At 39.5% G+C, this 18738-nt stretch overlaps 1 protein-coding gene across 1 annotated transcript in view; it reads right to left on the reverse strand.

Annotated features, from left to right (window-relative positions):
* LOC129731400 (nucleoside diphosphate kinase 7) overlaps positions 1-11219 on the reverse strand; it is a 200140-nt gene extending 188921 nt beyond the window's left edge. The window contains exon 1 of the mRNA XM_055691379.1: positions 10886-11219. Within this exon, the coding sequence (XP_055547354.1) occupies positions 10886-11134 (249 nt within the window). The 5' untranslated portion in view covers positions 11135-11219. The remainder of the gene's footprint in view (positions 1-10885) is intronic.
* Positions 11220-18738: the final 7519 nt, after the last annotated feature.

The raw sequence follows: 18738 nt of genomic DNA on the forward strand, positions 1-18738 counted from the left end.
ACAAATCTTGCAATACAATGGAACTTATTTGGTTTAAAAGGAAGACTCGCTGAACTACAATTATTAATTTCTCAATATAACCCTCTCATTATTGCCTCACAAGAAACCTTATCTCCTAAGTCTAAACTTCCTTCTAACTACATCAAAGGTTATACCCTTTACATCCACGAAAACTCAAGCAATCCAAATATAAATGGTGTTGCAATAGCTGTTAACTCAGAATTCCCTCACCGCAAATTGTCTATCTCCACTCCACTCCAAGCAATAGCAATCGAAATTGACTTTCCCATCAAAGTTACAATAATCTCAATCTATCTTCCTAGTTCAATTAATACTCATCGGCTTAGAAAAGAGCTTCGTGTACTTTTAGACCAAATCTCAACCACTACCATCCTACTGGGTGATTTTAATGCTCACTCCACTTCATGGGGTGGGCACAGAGATGACCACAGAGGAAAAATGCTCGAAGTTTTCTTTCAGGAACAAAATCTCATTCTTTTAAATGATGGTAGCCCTACACGCATTAACCCTTCTAATGGCAACACATCTGCATTAGATCTGTCTGTCGTATCTTGGAGCCTATTAAACCGATTATCATGGAAAGTTCACGATGATTCTTGTGGTAGCGATCATGTACCTATCATAGTCACTCTCAATCGTCCCTGTCCTATCTCTGCAGCTCGCCCGAGGTGGAAATATGAGTTGGCCGATTGGTCTAATTTTCAACGTGAAATAACCATTCGCTTTTCTAATAATCCCCCCTCCTCTCCTGAATCTTTCACTTCTACCATACTTGAAGTAGCTCGAAGTCATATCCCCAGAACCAGTGGCAAACCCGGGAAGAGGTCAGTGCATTGGTGGAAACTACTTCCAAGGAATTATGGGATAGAGTAAATCGTCTCAGTGGCAACCGTAACAAAGCTCGCATTAAAATCAAAATTAATAACCAGATCTCCGATGATCCTTCTTCTATTTCCGAACATTTAGCTGATCATTTTGCTTTTGCTTCTTCGTCCTCTAATTACAAACATAAGTTTTTAACCAAGAAAAATTTATCAGAATCCTCACCTCCATGTTTTGAAACAAACTTAGACCTTCCGTTCAATATAGATTTTAGTTTTTCGGAACTTGAATGGGCTCTACGCAGAGTTAACGGCTCATCGTCAGGATCTGACGACATCGGATACCCTCTCCTTAAGAATCTACCTCACTCTGGTAAAATAATTCTTTTATCTCTGTACAACGACATATGGGACAAAGGAAAAATCCCTCCTGATTGGAAAATTGGTCTAGTGATTCCTATTCCTAAACCTGGAAAAGATCGAAGTGAGGCTGATAGTTATAGACCCATCACCCTAGTTAACTGTATTGGAAAAGTACTTGAGAAGATGGTAAACCGGCGTCTCTTGAAAGAACTCATTTCCAGAGACCTTCTCGATAGCAGACAGTTTGCTTTTCGCCCAGACAAAGGAACCGATGATTATTTCACTGAACTGGAAGATCTTATTGAGAGTCACCTTCAACGGGGCCATCATGGTGATTGTGTCTCGCTCGACTTGTCGAAAGCTTTCGATCGTACATGGCGTTACACTATGTTGAAATCCTTGGAAGAATGGGGCATTAAAGGCCGCATGGGTCTCTTCATTCGAAATTTCCTGGAAAACAGGAAGTTTAAGGTACTCATTGGAAACACACAATCCGAAACCAGACTACAAGAAAATGGTATACCCCAAGGTTCAGTGCTATCCCCTACTCTTTTCCTCATTTGTATGCAGTCTCTTTTTGAAATCATCCCTAACAACATCCATATCTTTGTTTTTGCCGATGATATTTTGTTACTTTCCTTCAACCCTTTCAAATCCTTAGCCCGTAATAGACTACAATCTGCGGTTAACACCGTAGCTCATTGGGCTGATAAAATAGGTTTTACCATCTCTCCCGAAAAATCCCAGCTGCTTCACATTAGTTCCAATAGAAAAGGTATAAGTAAGCTTCGAGATATTAAACTTAATCAAGTAATTATCCCCAGTAAACCAACTCTCAAAATTCTTGGTGTATATCTTGATAGACGTCTCAATTTTAAAGAACATGCTAATGCTGTTAGAAAAGATACCATAAATAAAATGCGGGTCATCAAGATAATTGGATCTCGATCCTATGCCCATAGGTCCACTATGCTCAAACTTGTAAATGCTTGGCTGCTTCCTAAAATCTTCTATGGAGTTGGACTCTACAGTAGAGGAGGTGAATCAGTATTAGGAAGACTCCTTCCGCTGTACAATCGCGCCATTCGTTCTACTTCAGGTGCTTTCATCACTAGCCCTACATCTGCTATCATGGCAGAATGTGGTCAACTGCCTTTCAAATACTATCTTCTTTTTTGCCTTGTCAGGAAATCCATTCGATGGTTGAGCATTACCGGTCAAAGCGACGTTCCCCTGGTAAATAGAACTTTACAACTTTTCCAATCTACAACCCGCTCTAATCTTCCACCGATTGCTATATTACCTAGAACTAAAAACCGACCTTGGAACCAACCCTCCCCTTCCATAGACCTCTCTATTCTCAACACTTTAAAAGCAGGTTACACTCCTTCCATAGTTCAACAGCACTTCCATCAATTAGTTTCCGACAAATATCAGAACTACCACCACATATATACTGACGGATCTGTAGCCGACGGCAAGGTTGGTTATGGTATATTTTCGGAATCCTTAAACTTGAATATAAGTTCCTCTCTCCCCTCTATCTCTAGCATCTACAGTGCCGAGGCCTTCGCCCTAATGAAAGCCTCCGAAATATCCCTAGACCCCAATAAAAAAACTGTCATATTCAGCGATTCAGCCAGTTGCCTGCAGACTTTAAATTCTGATTCATCCTCCCATCCTTGGCTAACTAAAACTGAACTAACGTCCATTAGTAATAAAGTCACTCTCTGCTGGGTTCCCGGACACTCTGGAATTAATGGCAATGAAGTTGCTGACAAGCTTGCCGGTTCAGGTCGAGAAAAACCGGTTGATTTACTTCCTCTCCCCACTATTGATGTCTCAATGAAATGAAAATCTGAAAATCTAAAACCGAAAAAAGTGAAAAATATGTCCAATTTCAAATGCTAATAAATCGGTTAGCATTCGATGGATTTCCTTCGTTCTTGCAGCAATAGATTGGAAAATCTTCTAAGATTCTTCCCAAAATAAGATAATTGTAATTTTATTATTCACACTATTGTACTATTGAAAAAAGTCAAGCCTTGTCAAAACGAAAAATTCGACCTCTGATTGGTCGTTATATGCTTGCTTCCCAAGTACGGTCGACAGGATCATATACCTTGCAATTGAAAACATGCTATTTGGCCTATATAAGAGCCTGCTTCAGCCGGAGCCGCTCATAATAGTTCTAGACAGCGACAACAGCAGTCGTCCTTCCTTAGCAGCAGCACTAGCCCTGTGGTTGGTCACCACGTCTCAGGAGCAGCGCGGTTTTTCTCAGCGTGCGTCGCCAGACAGCCATTATTCCCCCCGTGTTGGGGCAACATGAAGATTTCCATCAGGAAATCCAATTTTGAACATCAAAATGCCTTTTTGAAGGCAAATAAACAAGTCATTGAAAGTTAATAATTTTTGTCAACGCAAGCAAGCATTCTGTGTTGCATCCTAGCAATTTAAATCTGTCGCACCCGTCGAATTTACTGAATGTAAAATAGCTTCCAGAGTGCATGTTGTCCTTGTATCTTAATTCCCCTAATGTTAGGGCAGCTCAAAGGTTGTAATTAGCAACCGATTTTGAACCGCAAAATGCTTTTTTTCAAGGCAAATAAAAAAATAATTGAAGGTTAATAATTTTCTGACATCAACACAAGCAGACATTCTGTGCGGGATGCAATCAAATTCTGTTGTAGTTGTCTAATTTATACTTTATTTAGTAAACCCCCCGCTGTAAGGGCAACGCAAAGGCTGCGATCAGCATAACCGACATTGAATAATAAACTGCCCTGTTAGAACGCATTCACAAAAGCAGTTAGTTCAACTATGCAGAGCTAATATGAAGTCGATTCAATCAATCAGTATGAACAGAATTTCGTCGTCTCCCAGCTGCCAAGTTGCAACATGTTGCAACACGCAACAGCGAGCAAACGAGTCGCTTGATGTTACAAACGCAATAAGATACGGGTTAAAACCGTTGCGTGTGTGAGAGTACCATTGGTGTTTATTCGCTGGATACAAAAATCAAATGCGAATTGTGGAATAAATTGTCTGAAGAACATTATCGAATGGAACAACTGAACTGATAGGGCGTGGCCTATTACGTAGCACCTTTCGGCTATAAAAGAGTGTTTCTGGGAAAACTAGCTACATTCAGTCGATGCTTGGCATTCAAGCGACACAGGCTTGTTTTTCGGATTGTTCGTCAAAGTTATTTTGCTAGTGTAGCATTTACCTGCAATATTTTGTGATTTTGTCAACCATCGCTGTATGTTTCTCGAATAGAAAAGTAACAGACTACATACAGCGAATAGGAAGTGCAAAAAGAGAACACAACTGATGGCGGCGGCGGCGTGCTGGGATCCAGGTAGCCAATATCCTGAGATTGGAACTGTGCCTCAATGGATGTATAATAATAAATTTGGTCAACTTAACATTCTGCAACTGGAAGCTGACGACAGAGCGGAACTAAACCCCTTCTTGGTCGGAAAATGTCTGGAAGCCTGCGTTGGTGAGATTGAAGGAGCAACTACGGAGAATGATGGAAAAAGATTTGTATTGCGAGTGCGAAACCCGGAACAAGTGCGAAAACTTCTTGCATTAAAAGAACTGAAACAAGATGTGGGACAACCGAGCGTGGCCGTCTCTGTGATTTTACACCCAACACTCAATAAGAGACGCTGTGTTATTACCTGTCGTGAAATCGTAAAGATGAGCGAAACTGAATTAGTGGAAGAGTTTAAAAGCCAAGGAGTTATTGCTGCCAAACGATTCACTGGGCTCGTAGATGGAAAGAAACAAAACCTCCCTACGGTGGTCCTAACTATCGAGAACACCACCATCCCGGAAGTCATCAAAGTTGGTCCACTGAGAATTAAAACTCGAGTGTTTATTCCTGAGCCGACGATTTGTTTCACGTGCTACAAATATGGACATACTAAAAATCGTTGCAAAGCTGCCGCTCGATGCCGAAACTGTTCGAAAGTGCATGACTTTGATGAGGAATGCAAGAATAAGCCCTACTGCCTTAATTGCAAAGGAGAACATGGACCTTCCAGCAGGAAATGCCCAGTCTACCTAGCCGAAAAAGAAATCACCAGAATCAGAGTGACGAAAGGAATCGACTACAAAGAAGCCGTCAAGCAATTCAACGCAGGGGCAGGATCTTACGCCGAAGTGAGCAAAGTTCAACAGCGACTGAAAATCAACGATAACAATGCAGTAGCAGACCTGATCAAACAGAAGGACGACATGATCCAGAAGCTGATGGATACCGTGGCCAACCTAACCAGTAGAATTAAGGAACTCGAGCAGACTAAAAAAGACAAGAAGCAGAAGAAACAACAGAAGAAGAAGATTGTGATTGAGGGAACCGACCAGGACATCGAAGACGAGATGGACACTGACTCTAGTCTGCAAACAGCTAAGACAGTAAAGGTAAGTGACACTTCTTCCAAAGTGAATTTACTTCCGGTATCAAACTCTAAAACTGCCCACAAAAGACACCCTACCACTGAAATCATTCCCCCTTTAGTTAAAAAATCATCGGAACAAATGACCGTTGAAGTTGACAGTTCTTCCAATCCCGATTATCTCTTCTCCACTGACTCATCTTTTAAACTACCCAATTATGGCTTGCCCTTCAAATCAAACCACTAATCGATACACAACCAACCCACCTGCCACTTTAACAAATCTTGCAATACAATGGAACTTATTTGGTTTAAAAGGAAGACTCGCTGAACTACAATTATTAATTTCTCAATATAACCCTCTCATTATTGCCTCACAAGAAACCTTATCTCCTAAGTCTAAACTTCCTTCTAACTACATCAAAGGTTATACCCTTTACATCCACGAAAACTCAAGCAATCCAAATATAAATGGTGTTGCAATAGCTGTTAACTCAGAATTCCCTCACCGCAAATTGTCTATCTCCACTCCACTCCAAGCAATAGCAATCGAAATTGACTTTCCCATCAAAGTTACAATAATCTCAATCTATCTTCCTAGTTCAATTAATACTCATCGGCTTAGAAAAGAGCTTCGTGTACTTTTAGACCAAATCTCAACCACTACCATCCTACTGGGTGATTTTAATGCTCACTCCACTTCATGGGGTGGGCACAGAGATGACCACAGAGGAAAAATGCTCGAAGTTTTCTTTCAGGAACAAAATCTCATTCTTTTAAATGATGGTAGCCCTACACGCATTAACCCTTCTAATGGCAACACATCTGCATTAGATCTGTCTGTCGTATCTTGGAGCCTATTAAACCGATTATCATGGAAAGTTCACGATGATTCTTGTGGTAGCGATCATGTACCTATCATAGTCACTCTCAATCGTCCCTGTCCTATCTCTGCAGCTCGCCCGAGGTGGAAATATGAGTCGGCCGATTGGTCTAATTTTCAACGTGAAATAACCATTCGCTTTTCTAATAATCCCCCCTCCTCTCCTGAATCTTTCACTTCTACCATACTTGAAGTAGCTCGAAGTCATATCCCCAGAACCAGTGGCAAACCCGGGAAGAGGTCAGTGCATTGGTGGAACCCTGAAGTTGAAAGGGCCATCAAACTACGTCGAAAAAAGTTAAGAGCTCTTCAAAAGACTCCCAAAGAAGACCGTCAGAAATCCTTGAAATTAGAAGAGTTCAAAATAGCCAGAGGAGCTGCTAGAGAGGCAATTTCTAGGGCTAAGTCTGATAGCTGGAAAAACTTTATATCGGCAATAAACCCAGAAACTACTTCCAAGGAATTATGGGATAGAGTAAATCGTCTCAGTGGCAACCGTAACAAATCTCGCATTAAAATCAAAATTAATAACCAGATCTCCGATGATCCTTCTTCTATTTCCGAACATTTAGCTGATCATTTTGCTTTTGCTTCTTCGTCCTCTAATTACAAACATAAGTTTTTAACCAAGAAAAATTTATCAGAATCCTCACCTCCATGTTTTGAAACAAACTTAGACCTTCCATTCAATATAGATTTTAGTTTTTCGGAACTTGAATGGGCTCTACGCAGAGTTAACGGCTCATCGTCAGGACCTGACGACATCGGATACCCTCTCCTTAAGAATCTACCTCACTCTGGTAAAATAATTCTTTTATCTCTGTACAACGACATATGGGACAAAGGGAAAATCCCTCCTGATTGGAAAATTGGTCTAGTGATTCCTATTCCTAAACCTGGAAAAGATCGAAGTGAGGCTGATAGTTATAGACCCATCACCCTAGTTAACTGTATTGGAAAAGTACTTGAGAAGATGGTAAACCGGCGTCTCTTGAAAGAACTCATTTCCAGAGACCTTCTCGATAGCAGACAGTTTGCTTTTCGCCCAGACAAAGGAACCGATGATTATTTCACTGAACTGGAAGATCTTATTGAGAGTCACCTTCAACGGGGCCATCATGGTGATTGTGTCTCGCTCGACTTGTCGAAAGCTTCCGATCGTACATGGCGTTACACTATGTTGAAATCCTTGGAAGAATGGGGCATTAAAGGCCGCATGGGTCTCTTCATTCGAAATTTCCTGGAAAACAGGAAGTTTAAGGTACTCATTGGAAACACACAATCCGAAACCAGACTACAAGAAAATGGTATACCCCAAGGTTCAGTGCTATCCCCTACTCTTTTCCTCATTTGTATGCAGTCTCTTTTTGAAATCATCCCTAACAACATCCATATCTTTGTTTTTGCCGATGATATTTTGTTACTTTCCTTCAACCCTTTCAAATCCTTAGCCCGTAATAGACTACAATCTGCGGTTAACACCGTAGCTCATTGGGCTGATGAAATAGGTTTTACCATCTCTCCCGAAAAATCCCAGCTGCTTCACATTAGTTCCAATAGAAAAGGTATAAGTAAGCTTCGAGATATTAAACTTAATCAAGTAATTATCCCCAGTAAACCAACTCTCAAAATTCTTGGTGTATATCTTGATAGACGTCTCAATTTTAAAGAACATGCTAATGCTGTTAGAAAAGATACCATAAATAAAATGCGGGTCATCAAGATAATTGGATCTCGATCCTATGCCCATAGGTCCACTATGCTCAAACTTGTAAATGCTTGGCTGCTTCCTAAAATCTTCTATGGAGTTGGACTCTACAGTAGAGGAGGTGAATCAGTATTAGGAAGACTCCTTCCGCTGTACAATCGCGCCATTCGTTCTACTTCAGGTGCTTTCATCACTAGCCCTACATCTGCTATCATGGCAGAATGTGGTCAACTGCCTTTCAAATACTATCTTCTTTTTTGCCTTGTCAGGAAATCCATTCGATGGTTGAGCATTACCGGTCAAAGCGACGTTCCCCTGGTAAATAGAACTTTACAACTTTTCCAATCTACAACCCGCTCTAATCTTCCACCGATTGCTATATTACCTAGAACTAAAAACCGACCTTGGAACCAACCCTCCCCTTCCATAGACCTCTCTATTCTCAACACTTTAAAAGCAGGTTACACTCCTTCCATAGTTCAACAGCACTTCCATCAATTAGTTTCCGACAAATATCAGAACTACCACCACATATATACTGACGGATCTGTAGCCGACGGCAAGGTTGGTTATGGTATATTTTCGGAATCCTTAAACTTGAATATAAGTTCCTCTCTCCCCTCTATCTCTAGCATCTACAGTGCCGAGGCCTTCGCCCTAATGAAAGCCTCCGAAATATCCCTAGACCCCAATAAAAAACTGTCATATTCAGCGATTCAGCCAGTTGCCTGCAGACTTTAAATTCTGATTCATCCTCCCATCCTTGGCTAACTAAAACTAAACTAACGTCCATTAGTAATAAAGTCACTCTCTGCTGGGTTCCCGGACACTCTGGAATTAATGGCAATGAAGTTGCTGACAAGCTTGCCGGTTCAGGTCGAGAAAAACCGGTTGATTTACTTCCTCTCCCCACTATTGATGTCTCAAGATGGGCTAGAAACAGAATAAGGGACTCTTGGGATATCGAATGGTTTAAAAACACTTCATGTAGTCTAAGAAGGTTCAAACTGTCAACTCTTTGTTGGCCCGACAATAAAATCCCGGCTGTTTGCCGTATTTTAACCCGCTTACGTATTGGCCACACACGCCTTACCCACAGTTATAGACTAGATAAAACTAATCCCCCTAATTGTATTACTTGTGGCTCCCCCCTTACCATACACCATATCATAACTGACTGTAGAGCTTTTGATACCGAACGATTTAACAACAACATTCCCAATACTTTGGAAGAAGCTTTGTCACTGCCTAACGAAAAAAACTTAATAAAATACCTTAAAGACACTGACCTTTATAAAAAAATATAGATATAAAGATTTTTTTTTATAAAAAGATATAGATATTAAGATTTTTTTTATATAAAAAGATATAGATATTCAGATTTTTTGTGATAAACTAAAAATGTAAATTTGTGTAAGGAGGTGAATGACTCCTATGTTAAAACCTCAATAAAATCAATAATAATAATAATACTAGCTACATTCATTAGTCGGAAGGTGAGCTGGATGGACCGTCCACAACGTTGACAGCAGCAGCAGCAGATATCAGCACCCAGCGGTAACAGAATATATCAGCGGGTTGCGCCTATGGCTGCCTTCAAATTAAACAAATCACTTGCCCTGTGGTTGGTCATCACGTCTCAGGTCTCTGCCTGAGAACGAAAGCCAACGCGAGCGATCGGGCGAGATTTTTACTGTACATCAGCCGGCACTTCCTCTAATGGATAAGTTGGATCATTTTGTTCAAAAGAATATTACTGTCAGTAATATTTTGAGGACAAATAAAACACTTAATTTGAAGAGTTAATAGTTTTGGGTACCAGTAGCAGTATGGTAACAGCCTCAGCGGTAGGTGCAGCCGGTACTTCCATGAGGCGGATGTTATAAGGAAGTAAATGGAAGCGGCATGGCGAAACAGTTCGGGTGTGCTTAGACGCGCGTCATTTTTCGTTGTTGATATTATTCCCCACATGAAACGAAGCGCTTTCGTACGATAGCGGCGGTATTAGCGGTAGATGCATTTGCCAACACTTACTCCAGTAAAGCCGTGTCTAATTTTCAATGTGAAAACACCTTTCTATTCTGTTGGCCGTGCACATTAGGCCTCTGCCAGGCTAAACGCGAAAAGCGGCGTGAACCGTTTCGCCCGGCCGTAGGTTAATGTGCAGCCGTAGCAGTGTAAAAGTATTCTACTTCAACCTCGCGCTCGTGGCTTTGCACACAAGCCTCCTGTGATTTTATGAAAATAAGTTAGTAAGCAATAATCTCACATGGTGGCGCACAAGTTGAAACGTTAAAATAAGGACGAAGCTTTTTCAGGATTTTTCTTCGAAGAGGCACGTCTGTTTGTCTGTGCTTTAATTGTGATATTGTTTCACAAAATAGTGCTCTAGCGATTTACCGAAATAGCGGAACATGATATGATAGTATTGAGAAGTCATCATTTGTGACAATAACCACACACAATAATTAATGGATAATTTATCAGCAGACAGTTACAAACAAACCCTACGTACTCTCCTATCATATGGATTCGCCCCACTGAGCAACGGCATAAACCCATACTTATCGATTTCATTCAAAAGTTTTCGATAAGGCACAACAAATCTAGACTTACTTATCAATTTAGATAGATAAATAGATAGACATATAAAGGTTAAATGTCATATAAAATACCTTACCTTATCTGAAGTTGAGGAATAAATATTATTTCCGTAGAGCGCTTGCAAGGAGTCTGGTGTAGAATATTTGTCTTGTCCAACTGCATCTGATCCACAAAGAACATTGAAGCGATGATGAGCGTCAACTCCTGTTAATTCAATTGCAACAAACGGTTCCATAGGAATACACTCTTTCCATCGTTTAACTCCATATTCATCAAACGCAAGTTTATTTAACTTCCAGAAATACTTCTGCTCGGGTTTAAACATAACTAGCTGCCGAAGGTGAAAATTATTCTCATTTATTTTCTGTAAAATTTCACCTAAATGCTGCAGCGCGCCTGACGATATGATTCCAAGAGCTCTGAAGAAACATTAGAAATATAAACCAATCTTGAGACAAATGAAATATATATATATATATATATATATATATATATATATATATATATATATATATATATATATATATATATATATATATATATATATATATATATATATATATATATATATATATATATATATATATATATATATATATATATATATATATATATATATATATATATATATATATATATATATATATATATATATATATATATATATATATATATATATATATATATATATATATATATATATATATATATATTGGCATTTTTCTATGTGAAGAAAAACTATGCATTTTAACAAATATGTTAAACAACTGTTTTATTCTGGGAGATAAAAAATAACAATGTTTAGAAAACAAATGCAATTTTAGATGGCTGATAACATAGTAGAAGGTTTAAAAATTCGGAAAAATCTACGAAAAAAGTTAGAACGAAAATTGTGATTTTCAGTGCCTTTTAATAGAAAACTCAATGTTGCTCGTAATATGTAAGAGATGACAACATGATGTCTTCGGTAAAGTTTCTTGTGTTAAGATAACCTAAAACTTTGTCGAAGACACCTTGCGTCTTTCTTATTTTGATTAGAAAGTAAATTTTTTATCTCACTCCTTGGTGGATTGATCACCCATCTTTCTACATTAAAAGATGCATTTTTGAATATCCTGAAACTTTTCCGAACATACCTTATGGCTATAATCAACAATTGAATCACTATTTAGGAAATTATACGCACAAACGGCAAAATAAAACACTGTCCTTGAGATATTGAGCGTTAGTGGCATTTTTTAGAAAATGCATAGTTTTCCATCACATGTGAAAACGCCAATATGTCAGCCCCCCGATAAGATATCAAGAATCTTTTTTAACAGGTTTGAGAAAAGTGCAGAAGAGTGGTTTTGTAGCTTGAAAAAGTCATTTTTTCATAAATCACGTTTGGGCAACGTGAAAACGATTTTTCAGAAAGTCGAAATGTTCTACAAAAATGCTGTAAATAACATTATCTTTCAATTTAGGGCTGTTTTTTTGGGACAGCCTAATATATATATATATATATATATATATATATATATATATATATATATATATATATATATATATATATATATATATATATATATATATATATATATATATATATATATATATATATATATATATATATATATATATATATATATATATATATATATATATATATATATATATATATATATATATCTACTAAATAAAAATGGAATTCCGTAACGCTTGGTCTTATTGATATTATTCCCTCAGTCTCTGAGGTGTACAGTAATCATCATTATTTTGAATCGTTCTAAACCAAAAAAATCACAGGAGGCTTGTGTGCAAAGCCACGAGCGCGAGGTTGAAGTAGAATACTTTTACACTGCTACGGCTGCACATTAACCTACGGCCGGGCGAAACGGTTCACGCCGCTTTTCGCGTTTAGCCTGGCAGAGGCCTAATGTGCACGGCCAACAGAATAGAAAGGTGTTTTCACATTGAAAATTAGACACGGCTTTACTGGAGTAAGTGTTGGCAAATGCATCTACCGCTAATACCGCCGCTATCGTACGAAAGCGCTTCGTTTCATGTGGGGAATAATATCAACAACGAAAAATGACGCGCGTCTAAGCACACCCGAACTGTTTCGCCATGCCGCTTCCATTTACTTCCTTATAACATCCGCCTCATGGAAGTACCGGCTGCACCTACCGCTGAGGCTGTTACCATACTGCTACTGGTACCCAAAACTATTAACTCTTCAAATTAAGTGTTTTATTTGTCCTCAAAATATTACTGACAGTAATATTCTTTTGAACAAAATGATCCAACTTATCCATTAGAGGAAGTGCCGGCTGATGTACGGTAAAAATCTCGCCCGATCGCTCGCGTTGGCTTTCGTTCTCAGGCAGAGACCTGAGACGTGATGACCAACCACAGGGCAAGTGATTTGTTTAATTTGAAGGCAGCCATAGGCGCAACCCGCTGATATATTCTGTTACCGCTGGGTGCTGATATCTGCTGCTGCTGCTGTCAACGTTGTGGACGGTCCATCCAGCTCACCTTCCGACTAATGAATGTAGCTAGTATTATTATTATTATTGATTTTATTGAGGTTTTAACATAGGAGTCATTCACCTCCTTACACAAATTTACATTTTTAGTTTATCACAAAAAATCTGAATATCTATATCTTTTTATATAAAAAAAATCTTAATATCTATATCTTTTTATAAAAAAAAATCTTTATATCTATATTTTTTTATAAAGGTCAGTGTCTTTAAGGTATTTTATTAAGTTTTTTTCGTTAGGCAGTGACAAAGCTTCTTCCAAAGTATTGGGAATGTTGTTGTTAAATCGTTCGGTATCAAAAGCTCTACAGTCAGTTATGATATGGTGTATGGTAAGGGGGGAGCCACAAGTAATACAATTAGGGGGATTAGTTTTATCTAGTCTATAACTGTGGGTAAGGCGTGTGTGGCCAATACGTAAGCGGGTTAAAATACGGCAAACAGCCGGGATTTTATTGTCGGGCCAACAAAGAGTTGACAGTTTGAACCTTCTTAGACTACATGAAGTGTTTTTAAACCATTCGATATCCCAAGAGTCCCTTATTCTGTTTCTAGCCCATCTTGAGACATCAATAGTGGGGAGAGGAAGTAAATCAACCGGTTTTTCTCAACCTGAACCGGCAAGCTTGTCAGCAACTTCATTGCCATTAATTCCAGAGTGTCCGGGAACCCAGCAGAGAGTGACTTTATTACTAATGGACGTTAGTTCAGTTTTAGTTAGCCAAGGATGGGAGGATGAATCAGAATTTAAAGTCTGCAGGCAACTGGCTGAATCGCTGAATATGACAGTTTTTTTATTGGGGTCTAGGGATATTTCGGAGGCTTTCATTAGGGCGAAGGCCTCGGCACTGTAGATGCTAGAGATAGAGGGGAGAGAGGAACTTATATTCAAGTTTAAGGATTCCGAAAATATACCATAACCAACCTTGCCGTCGGCTACAGATCCGTCAGTATATATGTGGTGGTAGTTCTGATATTTGTCGGAAACTAATTGATGGAAGTGCTGTTGAACTATGGAAGGAGTGTAACCTGCTTTTAAAGTGTTGAGAATAGAGAGGTCTATGGAAGGGGAGGGTTGGTTCCAAGGTCGGTTTTTAGTTCTAGGTAATATAGCAATCGGTGGAAGATTAGAGCGGGTTGTAGATTGGAAAAGTTGTAAAGTTCTATTTACCAGGGGAACGTCGCTTTGACCGGTAATGCTCAACCATCGAATGGATTTCCTGACAAGGCAAAAAAGAAGATAGTATTTGAAAGGCAGTTGACCACATTCTGCCATGATAGCAGATGTAGGGCTAGTGATGAAAGCACCTGAAGTAGAACGAATGGCGCGATTGTACAGCGGAAGGAGTCTTCCTAATACTGATTCACCTCCTCTACTGTAGAGTCCAACTCCATAGAAGATTTTAGGAAGCAGCCAAGCATTTACAAGTTTGAGCATAGTGGACCTATGGGCATAGGATCGAGATCCAATTATCTTGATGACCCGCATTTTATTTATGGTATCTTTTCTAACAGCATTAGCATGTTCTTTAAAATTGAGACGTCTATCAAGATATACACCAAGAATTTTGAGAGTTGGTTTACTGGGGATAATTACTTGATTAAGTTTAATATCTCGAAGCTTACTTATACCTTTTCTATTGGAACTAATGTGAAGCAGCTGGGATTTTTCGGGAGAGATGGTAAAACCTATTTCATCAGCCCAATGAGCTACGGTGTTAACCGCAGATTGTAGTCTATTACGGGCTAAGGATTTGAAAGGGTTGAAGGAAAGTAACAAAATATCATCGGCAAAAACAAAGATATGGATGTTGTTAGGGATGATTTCAAAAAGAGACTGCATACAAATGAGGAAAAGAGTAGGGGATAGCACTGAACCTTGGGGTATACCATTTTCTTGTAGTCTGGTTTCGGATTGTGTGTTTCCAATGAGTACCTTAAACTTCCTGTTTTCCAGGAAATTTCGAATGAAGAGACCCATGCGGCCTTTAATGCCCCATTCTTCCAAGGATTTCAACATAGTGTAACGCCATGTACGATCGGAAGCTTTCGACAAGTCGAGCGAGACACAATCACCATGATGGCCCCGTTGAAGGTGACTCTCAATAAGATCTTCCAGTTCAGTGAAATAATCATCGGTTCCTTTGTCTGGGCGAAAAGCAAACTGTCTGCTATCGAGAAGGTCTCTGGAAATGAGTTCTTTCAAGAGACGCCGGTTTACCATCTTCTCAAGTACTTTTCCAATACAGTTAACTAGGGTGATGGGTCTATAACTATCAGCCTCACTTCGATCTTTTCCAGGTTTAGGAATAGGAATCACTAGACCAATTTTCCAATCAGGAGGGATTTTCCCTTTGTCCCATATGTCGTTGTACAGAGATAAAAGAATTATTTTACCAGAGTGAGGTAGATTCTTAAGGAGAGGGTATCCGATGTCGTCAGGTCCTGACGATGAGCCGTTAACTCTGCGTAGAGCCCATTCAAGTTCCGAAAAACTAAAATCTATATTGAATGGAAGGTCTAAGTTTGTTTCAAAACATGGAGGTGAGGATTCTGATAAATTTTTCTTGGTTAAAAACTTATGTTTGTAATTAGAGGACGAAGAAGCAAAAGCAAAATGATCAGCTAAATGTTCGGAAATAGAAGAAGGATCATCGGAGATCTGGTTATTAATTTTGATTTTAATGCGAGCTTTGTTACGGTTGCCACTGAGACGATTTACTCTATCCCATAATTCCTTGGAAGTAGTTTCTGGGTTTATTGCCGATATAAAGTTTTTCCAGCTATCAGACTTAGCCCTAGAAATTGCCTCTCTAGCAGCTCCTCTGGCTATTTTGAACTCTTCTAATTTCAAGGATTTCTGACGGTCTTCTTTGGGAGTCTTTTGAAGAGCTCTTAACTTTTTTCGACGTAGTTTGATGGCCCTTTCAACTTCAGGGTTCCACCAATGCACTGACCTCTTCCCGGGTTTGCCACTGGTTCTGGGGATATGACTTCGAGCTACTTCAAGTATGGTAGAAGTGAAAGATTCAGGAGAGGAGGGGGGATTATTAGAAAAGCGAATGGTTATTTCACGTTGAAAATTAGACCAATCGGCCAACTCATATTTCCACCTCGGGCGAGCTGCAGAGATAGGACAGGGACGATTGAGAGTGACTATGATAGGTACATGATCGCTACCACAAGAATCATCGTGAACTTTCCATGATAATCGGTTTAATAGGCTCCAAGATACGACAGACAGATCTAATGCAGATGTGTTGCCATTAGAAGGGTTAATGCGTGTAGGGCTACCATCATTTAAAAGAATGAGATTTTGTTCCTGAAAGAAAACTTCGAGCATTTTTCCTCTGTGGTCATCTCTGTGCCCACCCCATGAAGTGGAGTGAGCATTAAAATCACCCAGTAGGATGGTAGTGGTTGAGATTTGGTCTAAAAGTACACGAAGCTCTTTTCTAAGCCGATGAGTATTAATTGAACTAGGAAGATAGATTGAGATTATTGTAACTTTGATGGGAAAGTCAATTTCGATTGCTATTGCTTGGAGTGGAGTGGAGATAGACAATTTGCGGTGAGGGAATTCTGAGTTAACAGCTATTGCAACACCATTTATATTTGGATTGCTTGAGTTTTCGTGGATGTAAAGGGTATAACCTTTGATGTAGTTAGAAGGAAGTTTAGACTTAGGAGATAAGGTTTCTTGTGAGGCAATAATGAGAGGGTTATATTGAGAAATTAATAATTGTAGTTCAGCGAGTCTTCCTTTTAAACCAAATAAGTTCCATTGTATTGCAAGATTTGTTAAAGTGGCAGGTGGGTTGGTTGTGTATCGATTAGTGGTTTGATTTGAAGGGCAAGCCATAATTGGGTAGTTTAAAAGATGAGTCAGTGGAGAAGAGATAATCGGGATTGGAAGAACTGTCAACTTCAACGGTCATTTGTTCCGATGATTTTTTAACTAAAGGGGGAATGATTTCAGTGGTAGGGTGTCTTTTGTGGGCAGTTTTAGAGTTTGATACCGGAAGTAAATTCACTTTGGAAGAAGTGTCACTTACCTTTACTGTCTTAGCTGTTTGCAGACTAGAGTCAGTGTCCATCTCGTCTTCGATGTCCTGGTCGGTTCCCTCAATCACAATCTTCTTCTTCTGTTGTTTCTTCTGCTTCTTGTCTTTTTTAGTCTGCTCGAGTTCCTTAATTCTACTGGTTAGGTTGGCCACGGTATCCATCAGCTTCTGGATCATGTCGTCCTTCTGTTTGATCAGGTCTGCTACTGCATTGTTATCGTTGATTTTCAGTCGCTGTTGAACTTTGCTCACTTCGGCGTAAGATCCTGCCCCTGCGTTGAATTGCTTGACGGCTTCTTTGTAGTCGATTCCTTTCGTCACTCTGATTCTGGTGATTTCTTTTTCGGCTAGGTAGACTGGGCATTTCCTGCTGGAAGGTCCATGTTCTCCTTTGCAATTGAGGCAGTAGGGCTTATTCTTGCATTCCTCATCAAAGTCATGCACTTTCGAACAGTTTCGGCATCGAGCGGCAGCTTTGCAACGATTTTTAGTATGTCCATATTTGTAGCACGTGAAACAAATCGTCGGCTCAGGAATAAACACTCGAGTTTTAATTCTCAGTGGACCAACTTTGATGACTTCCGGGATGGTGGTGTTCTCGATAGTTAGGACCAACGTAGGGAGGTTTTGTTTCTTTCCATCTACGAGCCCAGTGAATCGTTTGGCAGCAATAACTCCTTGGCTTTTAAACTCTTCCACTAATTCAGTTTCGCTCATCTTTACGATTTCACGACAGGTAATAACACAGCGTCTCTTATTGAGTGTTGGATGTAAAATCACAGAGACGGCCACGCTCGGTTGTCCCACATCTTGTTTCAGTTCTTTTAATGCAAGAAGTTTTCGCACTTGTTCCGGGTTTCGCACTCGCAATACAAATCTTTTTCCATCATTCTCCGTAGTTGCTCCTTCAATCTCACCAACGCAGGCTTCCAGACATTTTCCGACCAAGAAGGGGTTTAGTTCCGCTCTGTCGTCAGCTTCCAGTTGCAGAATGTTAAGTTGACCAAATTTATTATTATACATCCATTGAGGCACAGTTCCAATCTCAGGATATTGGCTACCTGGATCCCAGCACGCCGCCGCCGCCATCAGTTGTGTTCTCTTTTTGCACTTCCTATTCGCTGTATGTAGTCTGTTACTTTTCTATTCGAGAAATATACAGCGATGGTTGACAAAATCACAAAATATTGCAGGTAAATGCTACACTAGCAAAATAACTTTGACGAACAATCCGAAAAACAAGCCTGTATCGCTTGAATGCCAAGCATCGACTGAATGTAGCTAGTTTTCCCAGAAACACTCTTTTATAGCCGAAAGGTGCTACGTAATAGGCCACG

Source organism: Wyeomyia smithii, chromosome 3 (assembly GCF_029784165.1).
Source record: "Wyeomyia smithii strain HCP4-BCI-WySm-NY-G18 chromosome 3, ASM2978416v1, whole genome shotgun sequence".
Lineage (NCBI taxonomy): Eukaryota > Metazoa > Arthropoda > Insecta > Diptera > Culicidae > Wyeomyia > Wyeomyia smithii.